Source organism: Artemia sp. Qi Xiang Cuo, chromosome 10, assembly GCF_049724085.1.
Source record: "Artemia sp. Qi Xiang Cuo chromosome 10, ASM4972408v1, whole genome shotgun sequence".
NCBI lineage: Eukaryota > Metazoa > Arthropoda > Branchiopoda > Anostraca > Artemiidae > Artemia > Artemia sp. Qi Xiang Cuo.
In genome coordinates, this window is record NC_142803.1 from 30089243 (window position 1) to 30115303 (window position 26061).

General features: G+C 39.1%; 1 protein-coding gene across 2 annotated transcripts in view; it reads right to left on the reverse strand.

The window, feature by feature from the left end:
- The window catches only part of Dlip2 (Dorsal interacting protein 2), a 106132-nt gene extending 93422 nt beyond the window's left edge, over positions 1-12710 (reverse strand). For both annotated transcript variants that reach the window (XM_089095345.1, XM_089095344.1), the window contains exon 1: positions 12574-12710. In XM_089095345.1, the coding sequence (XP_088951471.1) occupies positions 12574-12624 (51 nt within the window). In that variant the 5' untranslated portion in view covers positions 12625-12710. The remainder of the gene's footprint in view (positions 1-12573) is intronic.
- Between the last annotated feature and the right edge of the window lie 13351 nt (positions 12711-26061).

Consider the following 26061-nt stretch of genomic DNA (forward strand, 5'->3'; position numbering starts at 1 on the left):
CATGGTTTCCAACAACATTCTGAGTAGATCACTAAATCCACACCCCAACGAGTGGCTAATTTTGTAAAAATCTGGGCAGAGTCAACTTTAAAGGCAATTTTCCTAAATCAAGTGAAAATGACAGAGAAAACGGAAAAGCGAGCCGTATAGTAATAGAAAGGGTAAAGATGTACTAAAGAAAAATGACTTGTTTCAGTGGATGCTTCAATTATGCTGGCTTACCTTAGTTTTGAAAACATTTTGGAGAAACTAAATTTGAGCTGGGAGGGGGGGGTCAACGGGGGTCTGGAGGAAAACTAAGGTCTGGGAGGGGAAGTTGCCCCCTCTGCCCCATAGAAAATTACGCCCCTGACCCCGACCCCCAACCACTTAGTGGTTGGAGAGGTGTACGCATGTGGTTCTTGAACCAGTCAAAGTTGTATAATAAAAGAAGAATTACTTATTGTTATACTTACTTATTCAAATTATTTACTTGACAATTTCATCGTAATATTCTCTCCATATTTTTGAATATTCTCTCCATCGTAATATTCTCTCCATATTCGCAATTGATCATTGCTTATACCGCTTTTTAAGAGAGGTAACCCTAAGTTGCACATAAATTATCGTTTAATAGCGCTAGTCCCTGCTTTAAGTAAGATAATGGAGAAAATACTAGATACAAGGCTTTCTAAATGGTTATATAAAAATAATATAATACATGAACAACAAGGAGGTTTCAGAACAGGGTACGGGCCGGTAGATACAATATTTATTTTAAAGGCATTAATTGATAAATACGGAAAGGGAAAAACTTGTCTTTATGTGGGATTTCTGGACCTCCACAAGGCGTTCGACGGTGTCGACAGAGAGCTATTAAAGGATGCCCTGGTTAGAATTGGCCTCCCTCATTTGTTTGTGAGGTTGATAGTGAGTATGTATATTTGTGTGAGTGGAATCGTGTTAGTTGGTAACAGGTTTTCTAGTTTTTTTAATATTAAGCTGGGTGTAAAACAAGGCAGCACTTTTTCTCCTAAATTGTTTAACATTTTTATAAATGATGTTGTTGATTATCTAGAGAATAGATGGGCTCCGAATGTTAGTCTAGGGACCCATAAACTATCACTACTATTATTTGCAGATGATATTGCCTTGGTGGCTAGCACACCGCAAGATCTGCAGACGCTTTAGAGTCTTATAGATGATTATTTGCAGATGAAAAAACTAAGGCTGAATGTTGAAAAGAGTGAAGTTGTTATTTTAAAAAAAAGGACAACAAGTGGCGAAGATAATTATAAATTTAAATTTAATAATGAGGAACTTAAAGTAAGTAAAAGAATAAAATATTTAGGATTTGTTTTATCGGAAAATGGAAGTTTAAAGAGTCATGTTGATGAACTAATTAATAGAGGTAAAGTGGCCATGTCTGAAATTTTTAGAAATCCGACGATAATGGGAATTAAAAACCTAAAAATGCACAAAAGAATATTTAATACAAAAATTTTACCAGCATTAGAGTATGGAGCGGAGATTTGGGGCGGAGAAGCGGCACAGAAGTTGGAGTCCCTCCAGCTCCAGTATTATAAAAGACTATTTGGATTACATCAGACAACTCATTCACAGGTTCTGAAAGGTGATATGGGCCTGTTTTCGTTAAAATTACGTAGGTCTATTTTGATGCTTAGATTTTGGTTGAAGATCATTAGGTGCAATGAAGACAGACTAGTAAGTGCTGCTTATTATCAGATGTTGAGCTATGATTCGAAAAGGTCGTGGCCATCCCAAATTAGGTCATTACTACAAAGTGTGGGAATGGCTTACTTATGGAATGACGGTCTTGGTTCCCCTGATCTACCAACAAATTTAGTAAGCCAGGTAAGATTTATCTTAGAGGGTCAAGAAATTCAGTATTGACAAGGGCTGGTTTTAAATTCCGCTACATTGAATCATTATAATCAGGTTAAACCTAGTTTTGGAGAGGAAATTTATTTTAAATTCAATTTACCGGCTATGATTTTATGTCGATGGATTCAGCTTAGGGCGAATTGCCTTCCAATCCAGAGTAGACAAATGGTGTTCGACAGAGGGATAGTACATCCTGATGGTCGGTATGTGTGTCCTCTTTGTAGGGATGAGGACGAAAATTTGGACCATTTTCGCCGAAAGTGCCCGGTGCTCTCTGATTTAAGGGAAAATTATTTACATGGGATTGTTTTGCTGCTTCCAAATATATTACAAAGTAGTAATCCAACCACAATATTTCGTATTGGTGCGTACATAGAGAAGGGATTAAAAAGAAGGAAATGTTTTTACAATTAATTATTATTAATTATATGGAATTAAAGTTTTTTTTTTTGGTATTTTAACAGAAGGTATTTTTCGCTATGTATTAATGTTAATGTGTGTTTGTAATTTGCTCTGTTGTAATTTTTCTATTTTCATATTTTTTGTGTGTATATGGCTCTTGGGCTTTTTGAAATACACGATCTATCTATCTATCTATCTATCTATCTATTCTCTCCATACGTAAGATTGTGCATCCAAAAAGGAAGAAAGCCAAATGAAAATAGTTCTGTAGGAGAATTCAGGTAATTCTTCCCAAAATTTTGAAATGAAAACAAAGGTAGTTTATAATACCATATATCGCACATACACAATTTTTTTTTTTTTTTTGAAATTTCCATTCATATCTGAGTAATGAGTGGCTTTTTATTTAGGGGCAGGTCAAATAAATCCCTAAGCCAAAAGGCACATTTCTGTTGAGGTAGCAAAATTTTCCGTGAGTATATCGATGCATAAACCTGTCTGCTCAGTTAACCTTTTGTGTCGCAGCTACTCGCCCGGTGCTACTTTCTTAAATATTACTAATTTTATTTTTTTTAAACAAAGAAATAAAGATCTATTTCTCCTTTTTAATTTTCTTTTTTTTTTACAAAAAGAAACGACACTATATTTCGACTTTTTTTTCCACTATAAACTTATTTTTTCCTCCAATTCTTGTACGGCTTCTTAGTTCTGCTCCTTAATAAGGGTTGAGATGTCTTATCAAATAGTTCGTCGTAACGAACTGTAAGTAAGGAGCGACCCGGCTCAATGGTAACCGAAACTCTAGAAAACGGAATTTTGATACCAATAGATACATCAAAAGAATCAGATTTTAACACTGATTTCAAATATATAAGTTTCATCAAGTTTAATCCTACCTATCAAAAGTTCCGCGCCTGAGAAAATTTGGCCGATTTTCGAAAAAAAGGGGAAAGACCCCCTACAAAATATAGAACCTTAAAGAAAATCACATCATCATATTCAGCGTATCAGAGAACCCTTCTGCGGAGGTTTGAAGCTCCTATCTACGAAAATGTGAAATTTTGCTTTTTTTGCCAGAAGAAAGATCACGGTTGCGTGTTTATTTGTTTTTTTTTTGTTGGTTTTTTTTTTTTCCCAGGGGTGTTCGTATCGACCCAGTGGTCGTAGAATATCTTGGGAGGGCTCATTGGAACGGAAATTAAAAGTTCTAGTGCCCTTTTAATTGACCAAAAAAATGGAGGGCAATTAGGCCCCCTTCCACGCTCATTTGTTTCCCATAGTCACCCGATCAACATTTTGAGATAGCCATTTTGTTCAGCATGGTCGAAAATATGATAACTATGTCTTTCAGGATGACTTAATCCCCCGAAGTCCCCGGGGGGAGGGCTGAAAGTTATGAACTTTACCCAATGTTAACATATAGTATTGGTTATTGGGAAATATACAGACATTTTCGTAGACAAATTCGAAGTGTCACTACAGACTCGCTTTAGAATTCGTATCACAACTTAAAATTCTCCGTTTTATAGAGGGAAATAACTGGATTTCCAGAGTTCATATTAAGGTTGATATGTTCTTCATTTCGAGTAATACTAGGTTATCCATTATTTTATATGCTGTGTAATGACTTTAAAGTTATTATTTTTTTGCCTTGGTTTTTAAGATAATTTTAACTATATACTGAAAGTTACTGATATCACAGCTCCTGTAGGACTATGAAAAGCGTTATGGATTAGTTTGGTGTTGTGAGGCTACGTATTTACTTTTGACTCCTAAATCAATATTCTTGTTTTTTATACTTGGCTTTTGTGTTTTCAGTAGCCTAAAGTGCTAGTCTCCTGTAATGTTACAAACATAGGGAAATATCACCAGTTGATTTATTTACATTAATTTTTTTATATATGTTAGATGGGCCGTGAAGTAAGAATTTTTGGTCGTTTTAAGTTTCAACTTCGCTCTTCACTTCCCTCAGAAAACTTTTTTTCTAATTAATTAGCCAACAAGGGTGATTTATTTAGCGGTTACTGCTTGCTTAATCGAGTTACACTGCCACTTCCGCAATTTCCAAGTGAACAGGTTTGGCCTTTTATATGGCCTCACTTGCTCTCAAAAGAGTTCCGCAAACAAATCCGAAACTTGAACTCATGTTTCGCTTTAGCTTCATTCAACGAAAGCGATGATCGAACCACCAATAATCGTAACCAGTTTCAAAGTGGCTGGACAAATTTGTGACAAAATCAATTTAGCGACACATCCATCACAAATCACTGACGGTGTTATTGGACCACCTTCATATGCCCAAATGTACTTTTTAGACCCCGATGACAACAACACAACAACAAATAAAAGGCCACGATACTACAAGGCAACAATGCTACAAGGCCAATCAGACCAAAGATACAAATGTCTTTTACAATAATTCATTTGTAACTTTCATTCACTTTCACTACTCTAAAGGGAAGTTTGTTTGTCAAAACTTTCCTTTTAATTTTGTTCCATTCTAACATATAAACAACTGATAAAGCTTTGAAATTGAACTTTAACATTTTCGCAATTCAAGCCGTAAATATTTCGCTCGTCTTTATAATGCAGTAGCTTTGCCTCATGTCTTGTACCTGTCTCCTTTTTGGAAGCTCCTGAGTGCATGAAACAAGAAAGACATAAGGTCGGTATTTTTCAAGCATTCCCGATATCTTCTTCAAGTGCCGCCTTTTGTTAAAAAACCGCCATATTGTTGCAAAATATGGAATTGCTGAGCCTCTGAGGGCCGTGGAGGAGGTGATTCAGAATTACGTGAAAAAACTAGAGCTTCTGGATCACGAGTGGACCCACCTTCTCAAATAGATGTGTTATTATATAGTTCTTTTTGTTTGTATTTGTTTTTCTTGCCAGTTTTGCTTTTTCTTTCTTTTCTTGTTTGTGCTCTGTCTTTTTCTGTTGATTGTAAGACAGGTTATTAATAAAATTCATTCATTCATTCATTCATTTTTTGAAGCAAGCTGTTTAGTCTGCCAAAACAATATTTTATATTGACGATTAAAAAAACGATTGATTGCCTATCCATTTAAAAGTTTCGTTCGATGTTCTATGGGGACTCTTTTTTGCCTTTTAAATGGGAACTAACTATTCTTTGTCGTTTTTCTGCTGGGGTTTCCTCGGCCTAAAGTTACGCTTCAAAGCTTTTTGGAAAATATTCCGTACCATCAGAAAATCTTTAACGCCACAGGTCTATGCAGAATGACCTTGGATTAAACTTAAGCTTGAAAAATTATTCCGTTTTATTTTTTTCGCTGACCAAAATCTTCAATCCAATTTATTAAATGTATAATTTTCATGATTTTCTCTACCTGCTCTTGAAAAGTAAAATTTGTTGGGTTTTCCTGTCAATTTGATCCATTTACACATGTTAAAATATAACAAAAGGAGAAATTTTTTTTAATAAAACTATGGTTAAAGATTGCACAAGTCAACAGATGACGTAACTAACCGTTGAAAGAGATCGATCTTTTTGGCAACGGATTATGTTTTCTACTCAATACATGCTGAGAAAATGGCAAACTTGATCTTGAAGCTTTTGTGGTTTTCAAAACTAGACATTATGGGAACCTTTTTTTTTTTTTTTTTTTTTTTTTTTAATATGTTTCACTTTATCAACAGTACAAGGTGATTGTTTTCTTTTTTGGCTGGCTTATCTTTTTTAATTGCTTTGAAGGACAAATTAGTGAGGGGGTTAACCTACAAAATCCCCCTGAATGTATTTGAAATTGTTGGATTGTGTTCCCAAAAACACCTTTATGCAGGCTTTTCTTATCTTTGAAAGCCTTCTCAATCAAACTTTTTGTCCCAAAAAGAATTGAAGACAACCAAAATCGTATTTTGTGAACAGTCATTATTCATCAAATCAAGGAGTTTTTTTCCCAACCTGGAGAGACAGCTTTTTCGGATCAATCCATACTTGTTCAACTTATTAGAATGACAAGGAAGATCTCGAGGAAGATCATCATACCTTCTATTATATATGAATGATCCTTGAAGATTGATTTCTCCCTTGTATTTCTCAATTTTTTAACTAATTTTCCAAAAAAGGCATTAGATACGCCCCTTTATTTTGGGTATAACAAATCTGAAAAGCGCGAAGTAAAGCAAGTTTTTTCCCAAATTTGAAAAAAAAACTTTTTCAGTCAAAAATTCATTTGAATCCGCAAAGAAATAACTTCGGCTGAATTCGCCGTTGTTACTAATTGCAGCTTAATTTATTCAACTAGGAGTTTTTTTTTCTATCTTTATAAGGTGCAAGGCCGCATCCAAGAGGGAGGTTAGGGGTTTAAACACCCCCTCCCCTTATCCCCCAAAAGAATTACAACACGTAAAAACGTAACAAAAATGGATATAAGCAAATTTTAGATGTGTTTTTTAAAGTTTGTTTTGCAAACTTTGGAAAAAACAACCCCCCCCCCCAAACAAAACTCCTGGGTAAGCCGTTGATTGGTAATATATGTGTTTTCTTGACTAATAAATTATTTTTACAATAGCTATCAAAAAAACTTTCATTATTTATGCTCATAGGTTGCAAAACTTTTGGGCCTTCAGGGCGACTGAAAGCCTTCCATCTCCTTAGTAGGTCAAAAACACATGTCCATAATTTGCACCATTCATAGAAGAATGTTAAACTTTTCTAACAAAAAAAAACGTCGTTTTTAAACCTTATTCAGTTAGAAAATGTATGCATGCTAGCAATTCCTACTCTACTCTAAAAGCGGACACTCATGTTTTAAAAGTTAGAGGATTTAAATAAATCACAAGGAAAAATAAATAGTCTTATATGTTGAAGTGGTACTTGGGCACTATATCGGCCTTTACAAGGAAGCCAGTCACGAAAAACCTTTTTTGACGGGTCAATTCAAGACACCGCTGTACAGTAATACAATGCTTAGCGTGGTTTTCAATGCGTTTACGATATTTAAACTGTTGTTTTTTGGGCTTTAGGGGGAGAAAAAGGTACCTAGGTTAGGTTAGGTTACGTATTTAATACATGCAATGCTTTACCCCCCACCCCCACCCCCTAATGTGCAAATATATAGACCAAATTTGTTTATAAACTATTATATATTCATCCTATTGTATTTCATTAGTATTAACCATGGTACTTAAAAGAAAGACTGTGATATCAACATGAAACAAGATGTTCATACCCCCCAATGGTTCGGCATTTATCTTTGAGTCCCTTTTAGTCGAGAAAAGAAAATATGAACTTTCTTAAAATATGAAAAAATATGAACGAGAAAAGAACTAAAACTACTCATGCAGTCAATACTCTATGTAAGTAATTGTTTGTTTCTGATACGAATCGCGCTGGGAGTAGGTGATGAGCAAGCCGGGCTCGTTCTTAATTTAAACTTTTACTGAGGAAATTTCAGAAAAAAAATGAAAAAGAAACGGTATTCTGTTTCGGTTTTGCTTCGATTAAGTTTGAACTGAGGAATTTGTGCTCCACTTAAATTCCCAGAGGAGGGGGCTCAGAAATTAAATCGAAAGTTCAGAAAAAAAAACTCACGTGCGAAGCTCAAGAGAAATAGATGCATGTCATAGTCACGAAATCTAAACAATTTTCTTGAATAATAGACGGTCAACATAATTTTTTTTAATACTAGTTTTATTTCAACCCAATATTTGTACACTCAACATCGTGGCTGAGCTCATATAATCTGTTCCATTTCAGAATTTTTCAGAAGATTTTTGAGAAAAAACATGAATGGAAAAAAACTTAGATGCAGTCAAAATAAAACTACCTACAGTAGCCAGAAAAGTTCTTCCGTCATCCTATCGATTCCTGAGCACACGAACAATCTGTGCAAATTCTACAGAATTACACTGCCCCTTTGTCTCTTTTCTACTTCTTCCCCTTTCTTTGTTATATTTTTTTCGATAGTACTCTGGTATAATATGGGCGTTTCTAAAAAGTCAAGTTTGGTTAATGCTAATGAACAAAAATAAAATAGGATAAATATATGATAGTTTAGAAACAAACGTGGGCTATATATTTGCGCATTAGAGGGGGGGGAAGGGGTAAAGCATAGCATATATTAAATACGTAACCAAACCTTACCTAGGTACCCCCTCCCCTAAACCCCAAAAAACAACAGTTTAAATATCGTATACACAATGAAAACCACGCAATCATTGTATTACTCTATAGCGGTTAACCCGTCAAAAACGGATTTTTCGTGACTGGTTCCCTTGTAAAGGCCCATATAGTGCAAGAGCACCTTTTCGGTCCTTGAAAACTTTTTAAAAACCCCCGATCAACAGTGTTAGAGCAGGGATGTGTAAACTTATCTGTTCAAAGAGTACATAAACCGAATAACATCGTTTAGACCTATATTGATAGAGTAAAAAAAAAATAATATTAAAAATACCCAAAGCAGATAGTCTTTTGATGCGAAAACCTATAATGTTATGTTAGCGAACAATTTAGCTAGAAAATTGAAGAATGATAATGTCTTTGGCAAGCCCCGTTTGTACCGGGGGCCAGAAGTGGGATATTCTGGGTTAGCTGTTCAATTTTATTGTCCAGTTTTCTCAAGGGTAGGGTTGCCTTATCTAGCTAGAGCTCAATTGGGACACTAAGAAGTTGTTGAGACACCATGTTTTTCAAATCATTACCCTTGTCAAAAAGTAGTTTTTTCTTTAGTTTTTTCACGATCCTTGGTGAAAAACGATCACGACCTCTTTTCCGCAGTGGCGCCACATGAGTTCTTGAACCAAGCATGTAACAATATTTTGGATAATGAAGCAAAACTGGGCCTTTTCGGGATGTCAAGACGAGAAGTTCCGTAACTGTGATGTAATCGATATATCGGGATTGATCGGAACCCCACTCAAGGAGTAATGGTAACGGGATTTCATAGTTAACATAGGGACAAGGTGAACACAATACTTGATTACTTTTTTTAACTCTTTCCAAATACACCAATCAATTCACTTACCAATGCACCCCTTCCCTCCCCATGTTCCCATATATAGCTTTAATAATATATTTCTCCATTATATAAATACAGTCATAAGTTATGGCTCCTTTATTCGGGTGTATCCCATTTGAGCGCTTTCCCATTTGAGCGCCATGGCGCGCAAATTGGAATTTCCCAGTTGCGCGCCGTATTTTAATTATTTAAGTTGTGTCCCATTTGAGCGCCAGATAATATTTTGCGTATGTTAGGTGATATAGCTAGGTGATCAGGTAAATTTTTCGCAAATCATATTATTGACTTACGAATAAAGTAAACACACCACTCGATGCCTTTTTAGGCTCTTTCCAAATATAATAATCATTTTTGTCGGAAATGAATTTTACCCCCACCCCTATGTATACCAATCCAGGGTATATATTTGCACATTAGGGGGTGGGGGTAAATTTTAAACTTACCTCCCATTAACATCAGAAATAAAATTTACCCCCCCCCCTAATGTGCAAATATATACCCTGAATTGGTATATATAGGGGTGGGGGTAAAATTCATATCAGAAAAAATGATTATTCTATTTGGAAAGAGCATAAAAAAGGTATCGAGTGGTATGTTTACTTTATTCTTATGTCAATAATATCAACTGCGAAAAATTTACCGACGGGTCTTCATGTCTGTTTTCCTCATACAGTATATAGCGGTGGATACCGCATAATGCATAAGTACCTGTATATACCTTTAGTAGTAAATATATATGGTATACATAAATACTATATATATTTACTTAGTTTATAATACTATAAATGGAAGTTATTTTCACAACCATTGACCCAATAAAATCCTCAGTTTTGTTCGTTGTCTTCGTGGCAATAAATATTTCTACAGGTCAATGTGGCAGCAAACCACGCTTCATCCACCGCAAAATCACAATTTTGGGTTTGGCGCTCAAATGGTACTCCGTGGCGCTCAAATGGGAACAAAATTCCGTGGCGCTCAAATGGAACAAAATTCCGTGGCGCTCAAATGGGAAAGCGCTCAAATGGGAACACCCCCTTTATTCAACCATGTCATCTGCTCAGTGTGTAGTTTATCTCCGTGTGTGATTGAGTGTGTAATTTACCAAAATGGGTACTTTCCTATTATATGGGCATTTCTAAAAAGTCAAGTTTGGTTAATGCTAATGAAATAAAGTAAAATAGGATGAATATATAGTAGTTTATCAACGCATTGAAAACCATGCTAAGCATTGCATTACGGTATAGTGGTGTCTTGAATTAACCCGTCAAAAACGGGTTTTTCGTGGCTGGTTTCCCTGTAAATGCCCATATAATGGGAAAATGCCCCAAAATATTATTTGAAAATTTTTTATAAAGTATATAATAATAGAAGAAAACATGGTAATCACATTAATAAAGTTATTGGGCATATTATAAAGTAAGACTTTCATTGTTTTAGCGTTTTATTTTAGTTTTACATATTCTTTAAGCTATTTGTGGGACCGTAAGGGGGGGGGGGGGTACATTTGTGACTGAATTGATTGTTATATTTAGAAAGAGTATAAAAAAAAGGAATCGATTAGTGTGCTCATCTTGTCCCTAAGTCATTATGGGATCTTAAGTCATTTATGGAATCTTGTACATATTTACTGGAGTAATAATCCAGTAGATTCTTGTTAAAGAATAGACTAGACTACAGGGTTGTCAAGCAGTTCCGTTTCCAATATAGTGGTAATCCACCATGTAGTAGGGTTCCATCCACCATGCAGATAGAGGAAAGACAAGAGGTCAGGTCCTGAAAAATTTCGTGGTCAGATTTCCGGCTAGTTTTGAGAGTGGATGAATGAAATAAATAGCAAAACTAGCGAGAATAAGGTTCGGATGATTTATTTCTTTTTTTTTGTTATCTGGTTTCTGTGCTAGAAGCTTTGTTATGGATGATTTGGGGTGATAGCTTTCCTGTTAGCTCTTGCATAGATATTTCAATCCTAAAATAAAAGACTAAACTCACTCACATGCTAACCTTAGCAAAACGAGGTTTATTTCTGATGCAAATGAGAGGTAAGTTTAAACTTTACCCCCACCCCCTAATGTGCAAATATATACCCTGAATTGGTATATATAAGGATTGAGGTAAAATTTATTTCCGACAAAAATGATTATGATATTCGTAAAGGGCATCGAGTAGCATGTTCACTTTATTCGTAAGTCAATAATATGAACAGCTGAAAATTTGCCTAACCCTGTTGTAGCAGAGTGGATTGATGCTCTGGTGGGCAATACCCGATCCTTGGGCCACAGGGCCCAAGTATCGATCCCTGCTGCCGCAAGATTGGGTGACAAGCTTGCTACTTGTCCGTGTAAAAAAGATCCAGCAACTGAAACGTCAATTGGACGCTTTATACTCCACCAATAGCTCTGGAGGATCTTTATCCTATTATCCTTCATTTTAAAAGGTCTAATTAAAAATTTAGCGTGGCTCAGTGCTAACTTACAAGGGATGGATCCAGGGGACGGGGGGTCGAGGGCCCCCACCAAGATTTTTCCGGTCCCTTCACTTGCTTTTTTTCTTTTTTTTTACTCTTTTCTAAAAATCAATTTATATTTGGTCAATTATTGATCAATTTGGTCAATTATTGGTGCCATTGTCACTTTGGGCCCCTCCCAAGATTTTGTTATAGATCCACCTTTGTAACTTACCGCAAAATTTTGCAGAATTTAGCCTCTAGCCTTTTTTCTATCTCTGTGGTCTTGATCATCCAACTCTTTAGCAAATCTGCCAGGTTTGGGTGTAAGCTATTTTATTTTTCCCATTTGGTTATGATATCGCCTCCTAAGTGTAGAAAATTAATGTTGAATTTCCAGAGCCCCCTATTTGTTAGACCTGGTATAGTACAATAAATAAATATAGATAACCTAATGGCAACTGGCAAGATAGCCTGGTAAATATCTACCAAATCATATTATTGAGTTAGGACTAAAGTGAATACACCATTCGATGCCTTTTTTATGCTGATTACGAATATAATAAGCATTTCTATCGGAAATGCTCCCCCCCCTATAAATGCCAATTCAGGGTTAGGTTAGGTATATATAGGGGGGGGGGGGCTGAAATTCATTTCCGAATGCTTATTATATTAGTAATCAGCATAAAAAAAGGCATCGAATGGTGTATTCACTTTATTCCTAACTCAATAATATGATTTGGTATATATTTACCGATAGCCTTATCCTCCCCTTGCCACATGGAAAAAATTGTGAACGTACTTCTGCCTTTTCTCATTTCTATCCTATCATGTGGGGATCCAAAAATTAGGGATTTGTCTTACCTTTCCAATTTTTTCTAAGGCATCCATCCTATATTTTTTAGTTAGGACCATTCACTTTCGTTTTCACTTGAATAATGGCTTGCAAATACTTTCACTGCTTCCACTTTCTCCTATTCTGTATTCAACGCGCTCGAGTAGCTGGCCAGGCTTACGCCCACTACTCAGCAGCCAATGCCGGGTTTAGGGCAAACCTTAAACTTGAAAAGTACAATGCCACGTTTCCCCTATTGAAATGACCAGCTCATAAAGGTGTTCATAATTACGGAGAAAAGGCGTCTAGTTTACTGACGTTCGTATTTTAATAGTGCGTTTAATAGTTTTTTTTTTCATAAATTAAAAATTTGTAAAAGTAGTTTTTCTATGAAAAGCGAATTCAAAACAATTAGAAGTTAGATTATAAGATAAGGCAAGATATTTATTTCGGAAAAAAAATTGTATAACAAGCTCAGATGGACCGAATTCACATTTTGTAGTCGAAATAAAGAAAAAAAGGCCAATAGCTTAAGAAGAACGTAAAAAACACAACATTAAAAACACAAGATGGTTGAAAAATAATATCTATTTAAAATTGGCGAAAGAACACTTTAGCACATAACAACACCGAATGAATAATCATTCGCTGAATAATGGGTCAAACAGTCATGCGATACGGACGGTCAGTGGCGGATCCATAGGGGGCGATCGCCCCCCCCCCTAGACGGGCTATAATTTTTTGTTTTTGTTTTACTGCACTTACGGAAGTCTGCATTAACGCATATTCTAACTACTGTAACTAGACTCTAAAACCTTTTTACATTACGTTCAATCCGCTGTAGACAATCGAGGCGTGCGTCCTGAAAATCAGATCATTGCTGCACCGGCGGATCGACCAAACGCCGCCGACGAGAGGCCTAGTCGACCGCCGCCGAAGTGTCGCAATGCCACCGGCGCGCCGCAGGTTGTGCCGCCACCGGCAGAGGCGGCGGCGTTCGATTGACTTTAAATTAATTTTGCGGCAATTCTTTATTGCGTCAAACGCAAACTCGAAGCTTTTCCTTCTCGTGTGGTTTAGTATTTCGATTTTTTTGATTAGAAATCAAGCAGGGCAGTAGTAATGCATCTATTGATTGAAAGCGTACATTCAAGCATACATTCACTATCTATTAGGCATTTTCAAGCGTACATTCTAATCGTACATTCACGCCTACAAGGATATGGTCAAAAGTGTATACAATATGAACGGTACATTGGAATTGCGCAAGAAAAACCCATGCCTGAGACATTAAACTCACGCGTGAATATTTAAAAGTTGGCACACTATAATGCATGTTATGAAACTAAAGTCGAGGTTGTTTAAACTTGGCAAGGTATAATGTGGTCATACATGTTTTGAGAGTATGGTCGTAAAAATATAATGTGGCCAAACAGGTTTTTTTCTGTTTCTGATGTCAAGTGCACAATGAATGCACGTCATGAGTTCAAGTGTACATTCTTAAAAAAACTGGTATGATATAAAGTAGTCAAACATGTTTCGGGATCACGCACGAAATTATGCCAAGTTTTTCAACCAGACTGGTTTTTTGAAAGCATAGTGTGTACATGTGTGTAGGCTTTGTTATTAAAAACTTGGACACTACAATCAGAATTGTTTGATTGACATTTAAAAAGGCGTAATGAGATTTGAGAATTGGAGTGTAGGATTCGCGAATTTGATCCTATTAAGGATTTACTTGAAATAAAATTTTTTAACTAGAAATGGCTGAAAAGTGTTTTGGGGGAGATGGGGAGATTGTGTACTGTATAATACACATGTGATGTTTGGACAGTCTTGTCATTTTAAAATACTTTAACGTTCCCTTCGTTCCTCCATTTCTGAGGGCAGGGGAGGGGGGGTCAATTTTGGAGGGAAAACCAAAAATACTCAGAATCGAAAATAAATGGGATCTGCCTCAAGGGGAAGGCTCAAAGGCCCCTCCTTCCCCCAGTTCTGAGGGCAGGGGGGGTCAATTTTGGAGCGAAAACCAAAAATACTCAGAATCGAAAATAACTGGGATCGGCCTCAAGAGGAAGGCTCAGCGGCCCCCCCGTCTTCCATTTCTGCGGGCAGGGGAGGGGGTTAATTTTGGAGGTGAAACAAAAATTCTCAGAATCGAAGATAATTTCCATTCGTCGTAGTTTTTAACGATGCTCCTTATTTCTAGTTGAAAATGCTTATTTTTTAATTTAATTGGGACTGAAAAGTCAAACTCTAACATAAAGAACAAGGTATTTTGGAGGGGGTATCTGATGAAATAATTTAGTTTGTATGATCAATTTAATTTATTTTTTAAATTAAATAGTTTTTCAGTAAGGAAACTCGATATTCTAAAAGTGTCTGATTAAAAATTTTACCTTGAGCATCGATGTTAATAGCAGAATTTCAAAAAAGGATCGTTTATGAGGGCTGGCGTATCTGATGAAATAATTTAGTTCGTATGATCAATTTAATTAATTTTTTAATTCAGTAGTTTTTCAGTAAGGACACTCGATATCCTAAAAGTGTTTGATTCAAACTTTTACCTTGAGCATCGATGTTGTTAGCAGAATTTCAAAAACGGATCGTTTATGAGGGCTGGCGTATCTGATAAAATAATTTAGGTCGTATGATCAATTTAATTTATTTTTTAATTCAGTAGTTTTTCAGTAAGGACACTCGATATCCTAAAAGTGTTTGATTCAAACTTTTACCTTGAGCATCTATGCTGTTAGCAGAATTTCAAAAAAGGATCGTTTATGAGTGCTGGGGTATCTGATGAAATAATTTAGGTCGTATGATCAATTAATTTTATTTTTTAATTCAGTAGTTTTTCAGTAAGGACACTCGATATCCTAAAAGTGTTTGATTCAAACTTTTACCTTGAGCATCTATGTTGTTAGCAGAATTTCAAAAAGGATCGTTTATGAGTGCTGGCGTATCTGATGAAATAATTTAGATCGTATGATCAATTTAATTTATTTTTTAATTCAGTAGTTTTTTTCAGTAAGGACACTCGATATCCTAAAAGTGTTTGATTCAAACTTTTACCTTGAGAATCGATGTTGTTGGGTCCCAGTCCACCAGCTTGAATGATGGAAATCCACTAGCTCAGTATTGGGGTCTTAGTCCACCAGCCTGAATGGTGGAAATCCACTAGCTCAGTATTGGGTACTCAGTCCACCAGCCTGAATGGTGGAAATTCACTAGCTCAGATTTGGGGTTTTAGTCCACCAGCCTGAATGGTGGAAATTCACTAGCTCAAAATTGGGGTCTTAGTCCACCAGCCTGAATGGTTGAAATTCACTAGCTCAGAATTGGGGTCTTAGTCAGTGCTCAGATTGGAGCGTTGGGGTCCGACTATCTGGGCTTTATATGTCAAGGTCTGAATACTAAGCGATGGACATGAGCTCGATTGGGACGCCATTGTGAAAATGGAAAACAAAAAACAAAAATATATTGTTGGTATGTGTGTAGAGCATGGCATGGTTACCGCTAGGGCAAAAGTCTAACCGTTGACGGTTTTAGGTATCCGTGAATAAGTTCTAAGGCTAGAGTGGAAGTTGGGACAAATTTTTGGAGGTGCTCACCTCACCTGCCCAGATTCTCAGGCAAGTGACCCTAAATTTGAAAAAGTGGAAATTGGCTCAGATTTTCTAAACTGAGCTGAGACAATGAATAGATACTATTGGGAAAGTGATTGGAGACGCTGGGCATCCGTGAACAAGTGCTAAATTGAGAGAGGAATTTGGGACAATATTTTGGGGCACCCACCCGCCCAGAGTCTCCGGCAGGTGACCCAAAAATTAAAAAAACACACAGAGACGACAGACACAAAGAGACGAATCACACACAGAGAGGACAAACACACAGAAACGACACATAGAGACGACACATGCACAGAGACGGCACACTCAAAGTGACGACTTACACATAGAGACGACACACACACAGAGACGACAAGCACACAGAAACGACACACACACACACACGAGAGAGACGACACACACATAGAGACAGCACAGACACAGAGACGACACAAACACAGAGACGACAACACATAGAGAGACGACACGCACACAGAGACGACAAACACACAGAGACAACACACACACAGATACGAAACATCCACAGAGACAACACATTCACAGAGACGGCACACACACACAGAGTCCACTCACACACAGAGACGACAAACACACAGAGTCGACAGACACAAAGAGACGAATCACACACAGAGAGGACAAACACACAGAAACGACATAGAGAGACGACACATGGACAGAGACGATACACACACACAGAGTCAACACACACAGAGAGACGAGACATGGTGTATCCGATGAAATAATTTAGGTTGTTTGATCAATTCAATTTATTTTTTTTAATACAGTAGTTTTTTTTAGTAAGGACACTCAAGACAACACGCACACATAGAGAACACACACACACAGATACAAAACACACACAGAGACGACACACACACAGAGACGGCATATTCAAAGTGACGACTTACACATAGAGACGACATACACACACACACACACATACACAGAGAGGACAAACACACAGAGACGAGACACATAGAGAGACGACACACACACAGAGAGAGACGACAAACACAAAGAGACAACACACACACAAAGAGACGACACACACACACAGAGATACGAAACACACAAAGAGACTTAATTCAGTAGTTTTTTTCAGTAAGGACACTCGATATCCCAAAAGTATTTGATTCAAACTTTTACCTTGAGAATCGCTGTTGTTGGGTCCCAGTCCACCAGCCTGAATGGTGGAAATACATTAGCTCAGTATTGGGGTCAGAGTACACCAGTATGAATGGTGAAAATCCACGAGCTCAGTAGGGGGTTCTCAGTCCACCAGTATGAAAGGATGAATTCAATAGCTCAAAAATTGGGTCTTAGCCCACCAGCATGAATTGTAGATATTCGCTAGCTCAGACTTGGGGTCTTTGTCCACCAGACTGAATTGCTGAAATTCACTAGCTCAGTATTGGGGTCTTAGTCAGTGTTCAGATTTGAGCGTTGGGGTCCGACTATCTGGGCTTTATTTGTCAAGGTCTGAATGCTAAGCGATGGACATGAGCTCGATTGGGACCCCATTGTGAAAATGGAAAACAAGAAACAAAAATATATTGTTGATATGTGTGTGTAGAGCATGGCATGGGTACCGCTAGGGCAACAGTCTAACCGCTGACGGTTTTAGGTAACCGTGAATAAGTTCTAAGGCGAGAGTGGAAGCTGGGACAAATTTTTGGAGGTGCCCACCTCACCTGCCCAGTGTCTCAGGCAAGTGACCCTAAATTTGAAAAAGTGGAAATTGGCTCAGATTTTCTAAACTGAGCTGAGACAATGAATAGTTACTATTGGGAAAGTGACTGGAGACACTGAGCATCCGTGAACAAGTGCTGAATTGAGAGAGGAATTTGGTACAATATTTGGGGGTGCTCAACCGCCCAGAGTCTCCGGCAGGTGACCCACAAATTTAAAAAACACACAGAGACGACAGACACAAAGAGATAAATCACACACAGAGAGGACAAACACACAGAAACGACACATAGAGACGACACATGCACAGAGACGATACACACACACACAGAGTCAACACACACAGAGAGACGAGACACACACACAGAAATGACAAACACACATAGAGACGACACACACAAAGAGACGGCACACACACACAGATACGAAACACACATAGAGACGATACACACATAGAGACAACACACACACACAGAGACAACATCCACACAGAGACGACACACAAGCACAGAGACGACACACTCAAAGTGACGACTTACACATAGAGACGACACACACACAGAGACGACAAACACACAGAGACGACACACATAGAGAGACGACACACACACAGAGACGACACACTCACAGAGACGACATACACATAGAGACGACACACACACAGAAACGACAAACACACAGCCACGACACACATAGAGAGACGAGACGCACACAGATACGACAAACACACAGAGACAACACACACACATATACGAAACACACAAAGAGACGACACACGAACAGAGAGGACAAACACACAGAAACAACACACACACACAGAGACGACACAAACACACAGAGACGACACACACATAGAGATGACAGACACACAGATACAAAACACCCACAGAGACGACACATGCACAGAGACGACACACACACAGAGTCCACTCACACACAGAGACGACAGACACAAAGAGACGAATCACACACAGAGAGGATAAACACACAGAAACGACACATAGAGACGATACATGTACAGAGACGATATACACACACAGAGAGACGAGACACACACACAGAAATTACAAACACACATAGAGACGACACACACAAAGAGACGTCACACAAACACAGATACGAAACACACATAGAGACGACACACACATAGAGACAACACACACACAGAGACAACATCCACACAGAGACGACACACACACACACACAGAGACGACACACACACAGAGACGACAAGCACACAGAAACGACACACACACACACACACACAGAGACGACACACACATAGAGACAACACAGACACAGAGACGACACGAACACAGAGACGACAACACATAGAGAGACGACACTCACACAGAGACCACACACACACAGAGACAACACGCACACAGATACGAAACACCCACAGAGACGACAAAAGCACAGAGACGACACACACACACAGACTCCACACACACACAGAGACGACACACACAAAGAGACCACAGACACAAGGAGACGAATCACAGACAGAGAGGCCAAACACACAGAAACAACACATAGAGACGACACGTGCACACAGACGATACACACACACACAGAGTCAACACACACAGAGAGACGAGACATGGTGTATCTGATGAAATAATTTAGGTCGTATGATAAATTTAATTTTTTTTTAATACAGTAGTTTTTTTTTAGTAAGGACACTCAAGACAACACGCACACAGAGAGAACACACACACACACAGATACGAAACACATACAGAGACGACACACACACAGAGACGACATACTCAAAGTGACGACTTACACATAGAGACGACACACACTCACACACACACACACACACACAGAGACGACAAACACACAGAGACGAGACACATAGAGAGACAACACACACACAGAGAGAGACGACAAACACACAGAGACAACACAAACACAAAGAGACGACACTCACACACACACACACAGATACGAAACACACAAAGAGACGACACACGCACGGAGTTTCTGATCGTTTAAGTTTTGATGTTAGTGTTGTCAGTCAAAAGCTATGAGCTTGAGAAAAGAGCTTGAGAAAATTGCCTGATTATCGAAAAATGGGGAAACACCCTCCAAAAGTTGACAGGAATGCCCCCCTCCGGAGCTTGAGAAAAAAGCTTGAGAAAATTGCCTGATTATCTAAAAATGGGGAAACACCCTCCAAAAGTCGACAAGAATGCCCCCCTCCGGCGCGGAGGGGGGCATAATCAGGCAATTTTCTCCAGCTCTTTTCTCAAGCTCATAGCTTTTGACTGACAACACTAACATCAAAACTTAAACGATCAGAAACTCCGTGCGTGTGTCGTCTCTTTGTTTGTTTCGTTCATGTGTATGTGTGTGTGTCGTCTCTTTGTGTGTGTGTTGTCTCTTTGTGTTTGTCATCTCTGTGTGTTTGTGTGTGTGTCGTCTCTTTATGTGTCTCGTCTCTGTGTGTTTGTCTGTCTGTGTGTGTGTGTCTGTGTGTGTCGTCTCTATGTGTAAGTCGTTACTTTGAGTATGTCGTCTCTGTGTGTGTGTCGTCTTTGTGTGTGTTTCGTATCTGTGTGTGTGTGTTCTCTCTGTGTGCGTGTTGTCTTGAGTGTCCTTACTAAAAAAAAACTACTGTATTAAAAAAAAAATTAAATTGATCATACGACCTAAATTATTTCATCAGATACCCCATGTCTCGTCTCTCTGTTTGTGTTGACTCTGTGTTTATGTGTATCGTCTCTGTGCACGTGTCGTCTCTATGTGTCGTTTCTGTGTGTTTGTCCTCTCCGTGTGTGATTCGTCTCTTTGTGTCTGTCGTATCTGTGTGTTTGTAATCTCTGTGTGTGAGTGGACTCTGTATGTGTGTGTCGTCTCTGTGCATGTGTCGTCTCTGCGGGTGTTTCGTATCTGTGTGTGTGTTGTCTCTGTATGTTTGTCGTCTCTGTGTGCGTGTCGTCTCTCTATGTGTTGTCGTCTCTGTGTGTGAGTATCTCTGTGTCTGTGTTGTCTCTATGTGTTTGTCGTCTCTGTGTGTGTGTGTGTGGTTTCTGTATCGTCTCTGTGTTTGTGTCGTCTCTTTGTGTTAGTCGTTTCTTTGAGTGTGTCGTCTCTATGTGTGTGTCGTTTCTGTGTGTGTGTGTGTCGTCCCTGTGTGGATGTTGTCTCTGTGTGTGTGTTGCCTCTATGTGTGTGTCGTCTCTATGTGTGTTTCGTATCTGTGTGTGTGTGACGTCTATTTGTTTGTTTAGTATCTATGTGTGTTTGTAATATCTGTGTGTGTGTATCGTCTCTCTGTGTGTGTTGACTTTGTGTGTGTGTATCGTCTCTGTGCATGTGTCGTCTCTATGTGTCGTTTCTGTGTGTTTGTCCTCTCTGTGTGTGATTCGTCTCTTTGTGTCTGTCGTCTCTGTGTGTGAGTGGACTCTGTGTGTATGTGTCGTCTCTGTGCATGTGTCGTCTCTGTGGGTGTTTCGTATGTGTGTCTGTCATCTCTATGTCTGTGTTGTCTCTATGTGTGTGTCGTCTCTGTGTGTGTGTTTTTTCTGTTTGTTTTTCGTCTCAGTGTGTTTGTCGTCTCTTTGTGCGTTTCGTATCTGTGTGTGTGTTGTCTCTGTGTGTTTGTCGTCTCTGTGTGCGTCTCGTCTCTCTATGTGTGTCGTCTCTGTGTGTTTGTACGTCTCTGTGTGTGTGTCGTCTCTATGTGTAAGTCGTCACTTTGAGTGTGTCGTCTCTGTGTGTGTGTCGTCTCTATGTATAAGTTGTAACTTTATGTGTGTCGTTTCTGTGTGTGTGTGTTCTCTCTCTGTGTGTCTTCTATGTGTGTTTTTCGCATCTGTGTGTGTGTGTTCTCTATGTGTAAGTCGTCTCTTTGTGTTTGTCGTCTCTGTATGTGTGTGTAGTCTCTTTGTGGATGTTGTCTCTGTGTGTGTGTGTTGTCTCTATGTGTGTGTCGTCTCTATGTATGTTTCGTATCTGTGGGTGTGACGTCTCTTTGTGTGTGTCGTCTCTATGTGTGTTTGTCATTTCTGTGTGTGTGTCTCGTCTCTCTGTGTGTGTTGACTCAGTGTGTGTGTATGTATCGTCTCTGTGCATGTGTCGTCTCTATGTGTCGTTTCTGTGTGTTTGTCCTCTCTGTGTGTGATTCGTCTCTTTGTGTCTGTCGTCTCTCTGTGTTTTTTAAATTTTTGAGTCACCTGCCGGAGACTCTGGGCGGATGGGCACCCCCAAATATTGTCCCAAATTCCTCTCTCAATTTAGCACTTGTTCACGGATGCCGACCATCTCCTATCACTTTCCAAATAGTATCTATTCATTGCCTCAGCTCAGTTTAGAAAATCTGAGCCAATTTACGCTTTTTCAAATTTAGGGTCACTTGCCTGAGACACTGGGCAGGTGAGGTGGACACCTCGGAAAATTCTTCCCAGCTTCCACTCTAGCCTTAGAACTTTTTCACGGATACCAAAAACCGTCAACGGTTAGACTGTTGCCCTAGCGGTAACCATGCCGTGCTCTACACACACACATACCAACAATATATTTTTGTTTTTTGTTTTCCATTTTCACAATGGGGTCCCAATCGAGCTCATGTCCATCGCTTAGCTTTCAGACCTTGACAAATAAAGCCCAGATAGTCGGACCCCAACGCTCCAATCTGAACACTAAGACCCCAATTCTGAGCTAGTGAATTTCAACCATTCAGGCTGGTGGGCTAAGACCCCAATTCTGAGCTAGTGAATTTCCACCATTCAGAATGGTGGACTAAGACCCCAATTCTGAGCTAGTGAATATCCACCATTCAGGCTGGTGGACTGAGACCCCAATATTGAGCTAGTGGATTTCCACCATTCAGGCTGGTGGACTAAGACCCCAATACTGAGCTAGTGGATTTCCACCATTCAGGCTGGTGGACTGGGACCCAAAAACATCGATTCTCAAGGAAAAGTTTGAATCAAACACTTTTAGGATATCGAGTGTCCTTACTGAAAAAAACTACTGAATTAAGTCTCTTTGTGTGTTTCGTATCTGTGTGTGTGTGTCGTCTCTTTGTGTTTGTGTTGTCTCTGTGTGTTTGTCGTCTCTCTGTGTGTTAGTCGTCTCTCTATGTGTCTCGTCTCTGTGAGTTTGTCGTCTCTGTGTGTGTGTGTGTGTGTCTATCGTCTCTATGTGTAAATTGTCACTTTGAGTATGTCATCTCTGTGTGTGTGTCGTCTCTGTGTGTGTTTTGTATCTGTGTGTGTGTATTCTCTCTGTGTGCGTGTTGTCTTGAGTGTCCTTACTAAAAAAAACTACTGTATTAAAAAAAATAAATTAAATTGATCATACAACCTAAATTTTTTCGTCATATATGCCATGTTTCGTCTCTCTGTGTGTGTTGACTCTGTGTGTGTGTATCGTCTCTGTGCTAATGTCGTCTCTATGTCTCGTTTTTGTGTGTTTGTCATGTCTGTGTGTGATTCGTCTCTTTGTGTCTGTCGTCTCTGTATGTTTGTCCTCTCTGTGGGTGAGTGGACTCTGTGTGTGTGTGTCGTATCTGTGACTGTGTCGTCTCTGTGGGTGTTTCGTATCTGTGTGTGTGTTGTCTCTGTGTGTTTGTCTTCTCTGTGTGCGTGTCGTCTCTCTATGTGTTGTCGTCTCTGTGTTTGTGTTGTCTCTATGTGTGTGTCGTCTCTGTGTGTGTGTGTGTGTGTCGTTTCTGTGTGCTTGTCGTCTCTGTGTGTGTGTCGTCTCTATTTGTAAGTTGTCACTTTGAATGTGCCGTCTCTGTGCATGTGTCGTCTCTATGTGTCTTTTCTGTGTGTTTGTCCTCTCTGTGTGTGATTCATCTCTTTGTGTCTGTCGTCTCTGTGTGTTTTTTAAATTTTTGGGTCACCTGCCGGAGACTCTAGAAAATCTGAGCCAATTTCCACTTTTTCAAATTTAGGGTCACTTGCCTGAGACTCTGGGCAGATGAGGTGGGCACCTCCAAAAATTTGTCCCAACTTCCACTCTAGCCTTAGAACTTATTCACGGATACCTAAAACCGTCAACGGTTAGACTGTTGCCCTAGCGGTAACCATGCCATGCTCTACATTCATACCAACAATATATTTTTGTTTTTTGTTTTCCATTTTCACAATGGGGTCCCAATCGAGCTCATGTCCATCGCTTAGCATTCAGACCTTGACATATAAAGCCCAGATAGTCGGACCCCAACGCTCCAATCTGAACACTGACTAAGACCCCAATTCTGAGCTAGTGAATTTCAACCATTCAGGCTGGTGGACTAAGACCCCAATTTTTAGCTAGTGAATTTCCACCATTCAGGCTGGTGGACTAAGACCCCAATTCTGAGCTAGTGAATTTCCACCATTCAGGCTGGTGGACTGAGACCCCAATACTGAGCTAGTGGATTTCCACCATTAAGGCTGGTGGACTAAGACCCAAATACTGAGCTAGTGGATTTCCATCATTCAAGCTGGTGGACTGGGACCCAACAACATCGATTCTCAAGGTAAAAGTTTGAATCAAACACTTTTAGGATATCGAGTGTCCTTACTGAAAAAAACTACTGAATTAAAAAATAAATTAAATTTATCATAAGACCTAAATTATTTCATAAGATACGCCAGCACTCATAAAAGATCCTTTTTGAAATTCTTCTAACAACATAGATGCTCAAGGTAAAAGTTTGAATCAAACACTTTTAGGATATCGAGTGTCCTTACTGAAAAACTACTGAATTAAAAAATAAAATAAATTGATCATACGACCTAAATTATTTCATCAGATACTCCAGCACTCATAAACAATCCTTTTTTGAAATTCTGCTAACAGCATAGATGCTCAGGGTAAAAGTTTGAATCAAACACTTTTAGGATATCGAGTGTCCTTACTGAAAAACAACTGAATTAAAAAATAAATTAAATTGATCATACGACCTAAATTATTTCATCAGATACACCAGCCCTCATAAGCGATCCTTTTTTGAAATTCTGCTAACAACATCGATGCTCAAGGTAAAAGTTTGAATCAAATACTTTAAGGATATCGAGTGTCCTTACTGAAAAACTACTGAATTAAAAAATAAATTTAATTGATCATATGAACTAAATTATTTCATCAGATACGCCAACCCTCATAAACAATTCTTTTTTGAAATTCTGCTAACAACATCGATGCTCAAGGTAAAAGTTTTAATCAGACACTTTTAGGATATCGAGTGTCCTTACTGAAAAACTATTGAATTTAAAAAACAAATTAAATTGATCATACGACCTAAATTATTTCATCAGATAACCCCTCCAAAATACCTTGTTCCTTATGTTAGAGTTTGACTTTTCATTCCCAATTAAATTAAAAAAAAGCATTTTCAACTAGAAATAAGGAGCATCGTTAAAAACTAAGATGAATAGAAATTATCTTCGATTCTGAGCATTTTTGTTTCCCCTCCAAAATTGACCCCCCCCCCTCCCCTGCCCTCAGAAATGGTGAAAGGAGGGGCCTCTGAGCATTGCCCTTGAGGCAGATCCCGTTTATTTTCGATTCTGAGTATTTCTGGTTTTTCCTCCAAAATTAACCCCCCCCCTCCCCTGCCCTCAGAACAGGGGGAAGGAGGGGCCTCTGAGCCTTCCCCTTAAGGCAGATACCAGTAATTTTAGATTCTGAGTATTTTTTGTTTTCCCTCCAAAATTGACCCCCCCCTGCCCTCAGAAATGGGGGAAGGAGGGGCCGCTGAGCCTTCCCTTGAGGCAGATCCCGTTTTTTTCGATCCTGAGTATTTTTGGTTTTCCCTCCAAAATTGACCCCCCCCGCCCCTGCCCTCAGAAATGGGGGAAGGAGGGGCTTCTGAGCCTTGCCCTTGAGGCCGATACCGTTTATTTTCGATTGTGAGTATTTTTGGTTTTCCCTCCAAAATTAACCCCCCCCCCCTCCCCTGCCCTCAGAAATGGGGGAACGAAGGGCCTCTGAGCCTTCCCCTTGAGGCAGATCCCATTTATTTTCGATTCTGAGTATTTTTGGTTTTCCCTCCAAAATTGAACCCCCTCCCCTGCCCTCAGAAAGGTGGGAACGAAGGGCCTCTGCGCCTTGCCCGTGATGTGGTTCGCGTTTATTTTCGAGTCTGTGTGTATTTGGCTGGCCCGCAATAATGTACCTCCCCCTCCCCTGCCCAACGAAAGGGGAGCCCACATGGCCTCTGAGCATTGCCCTTGAGCCAGTTCCCATTTAGTT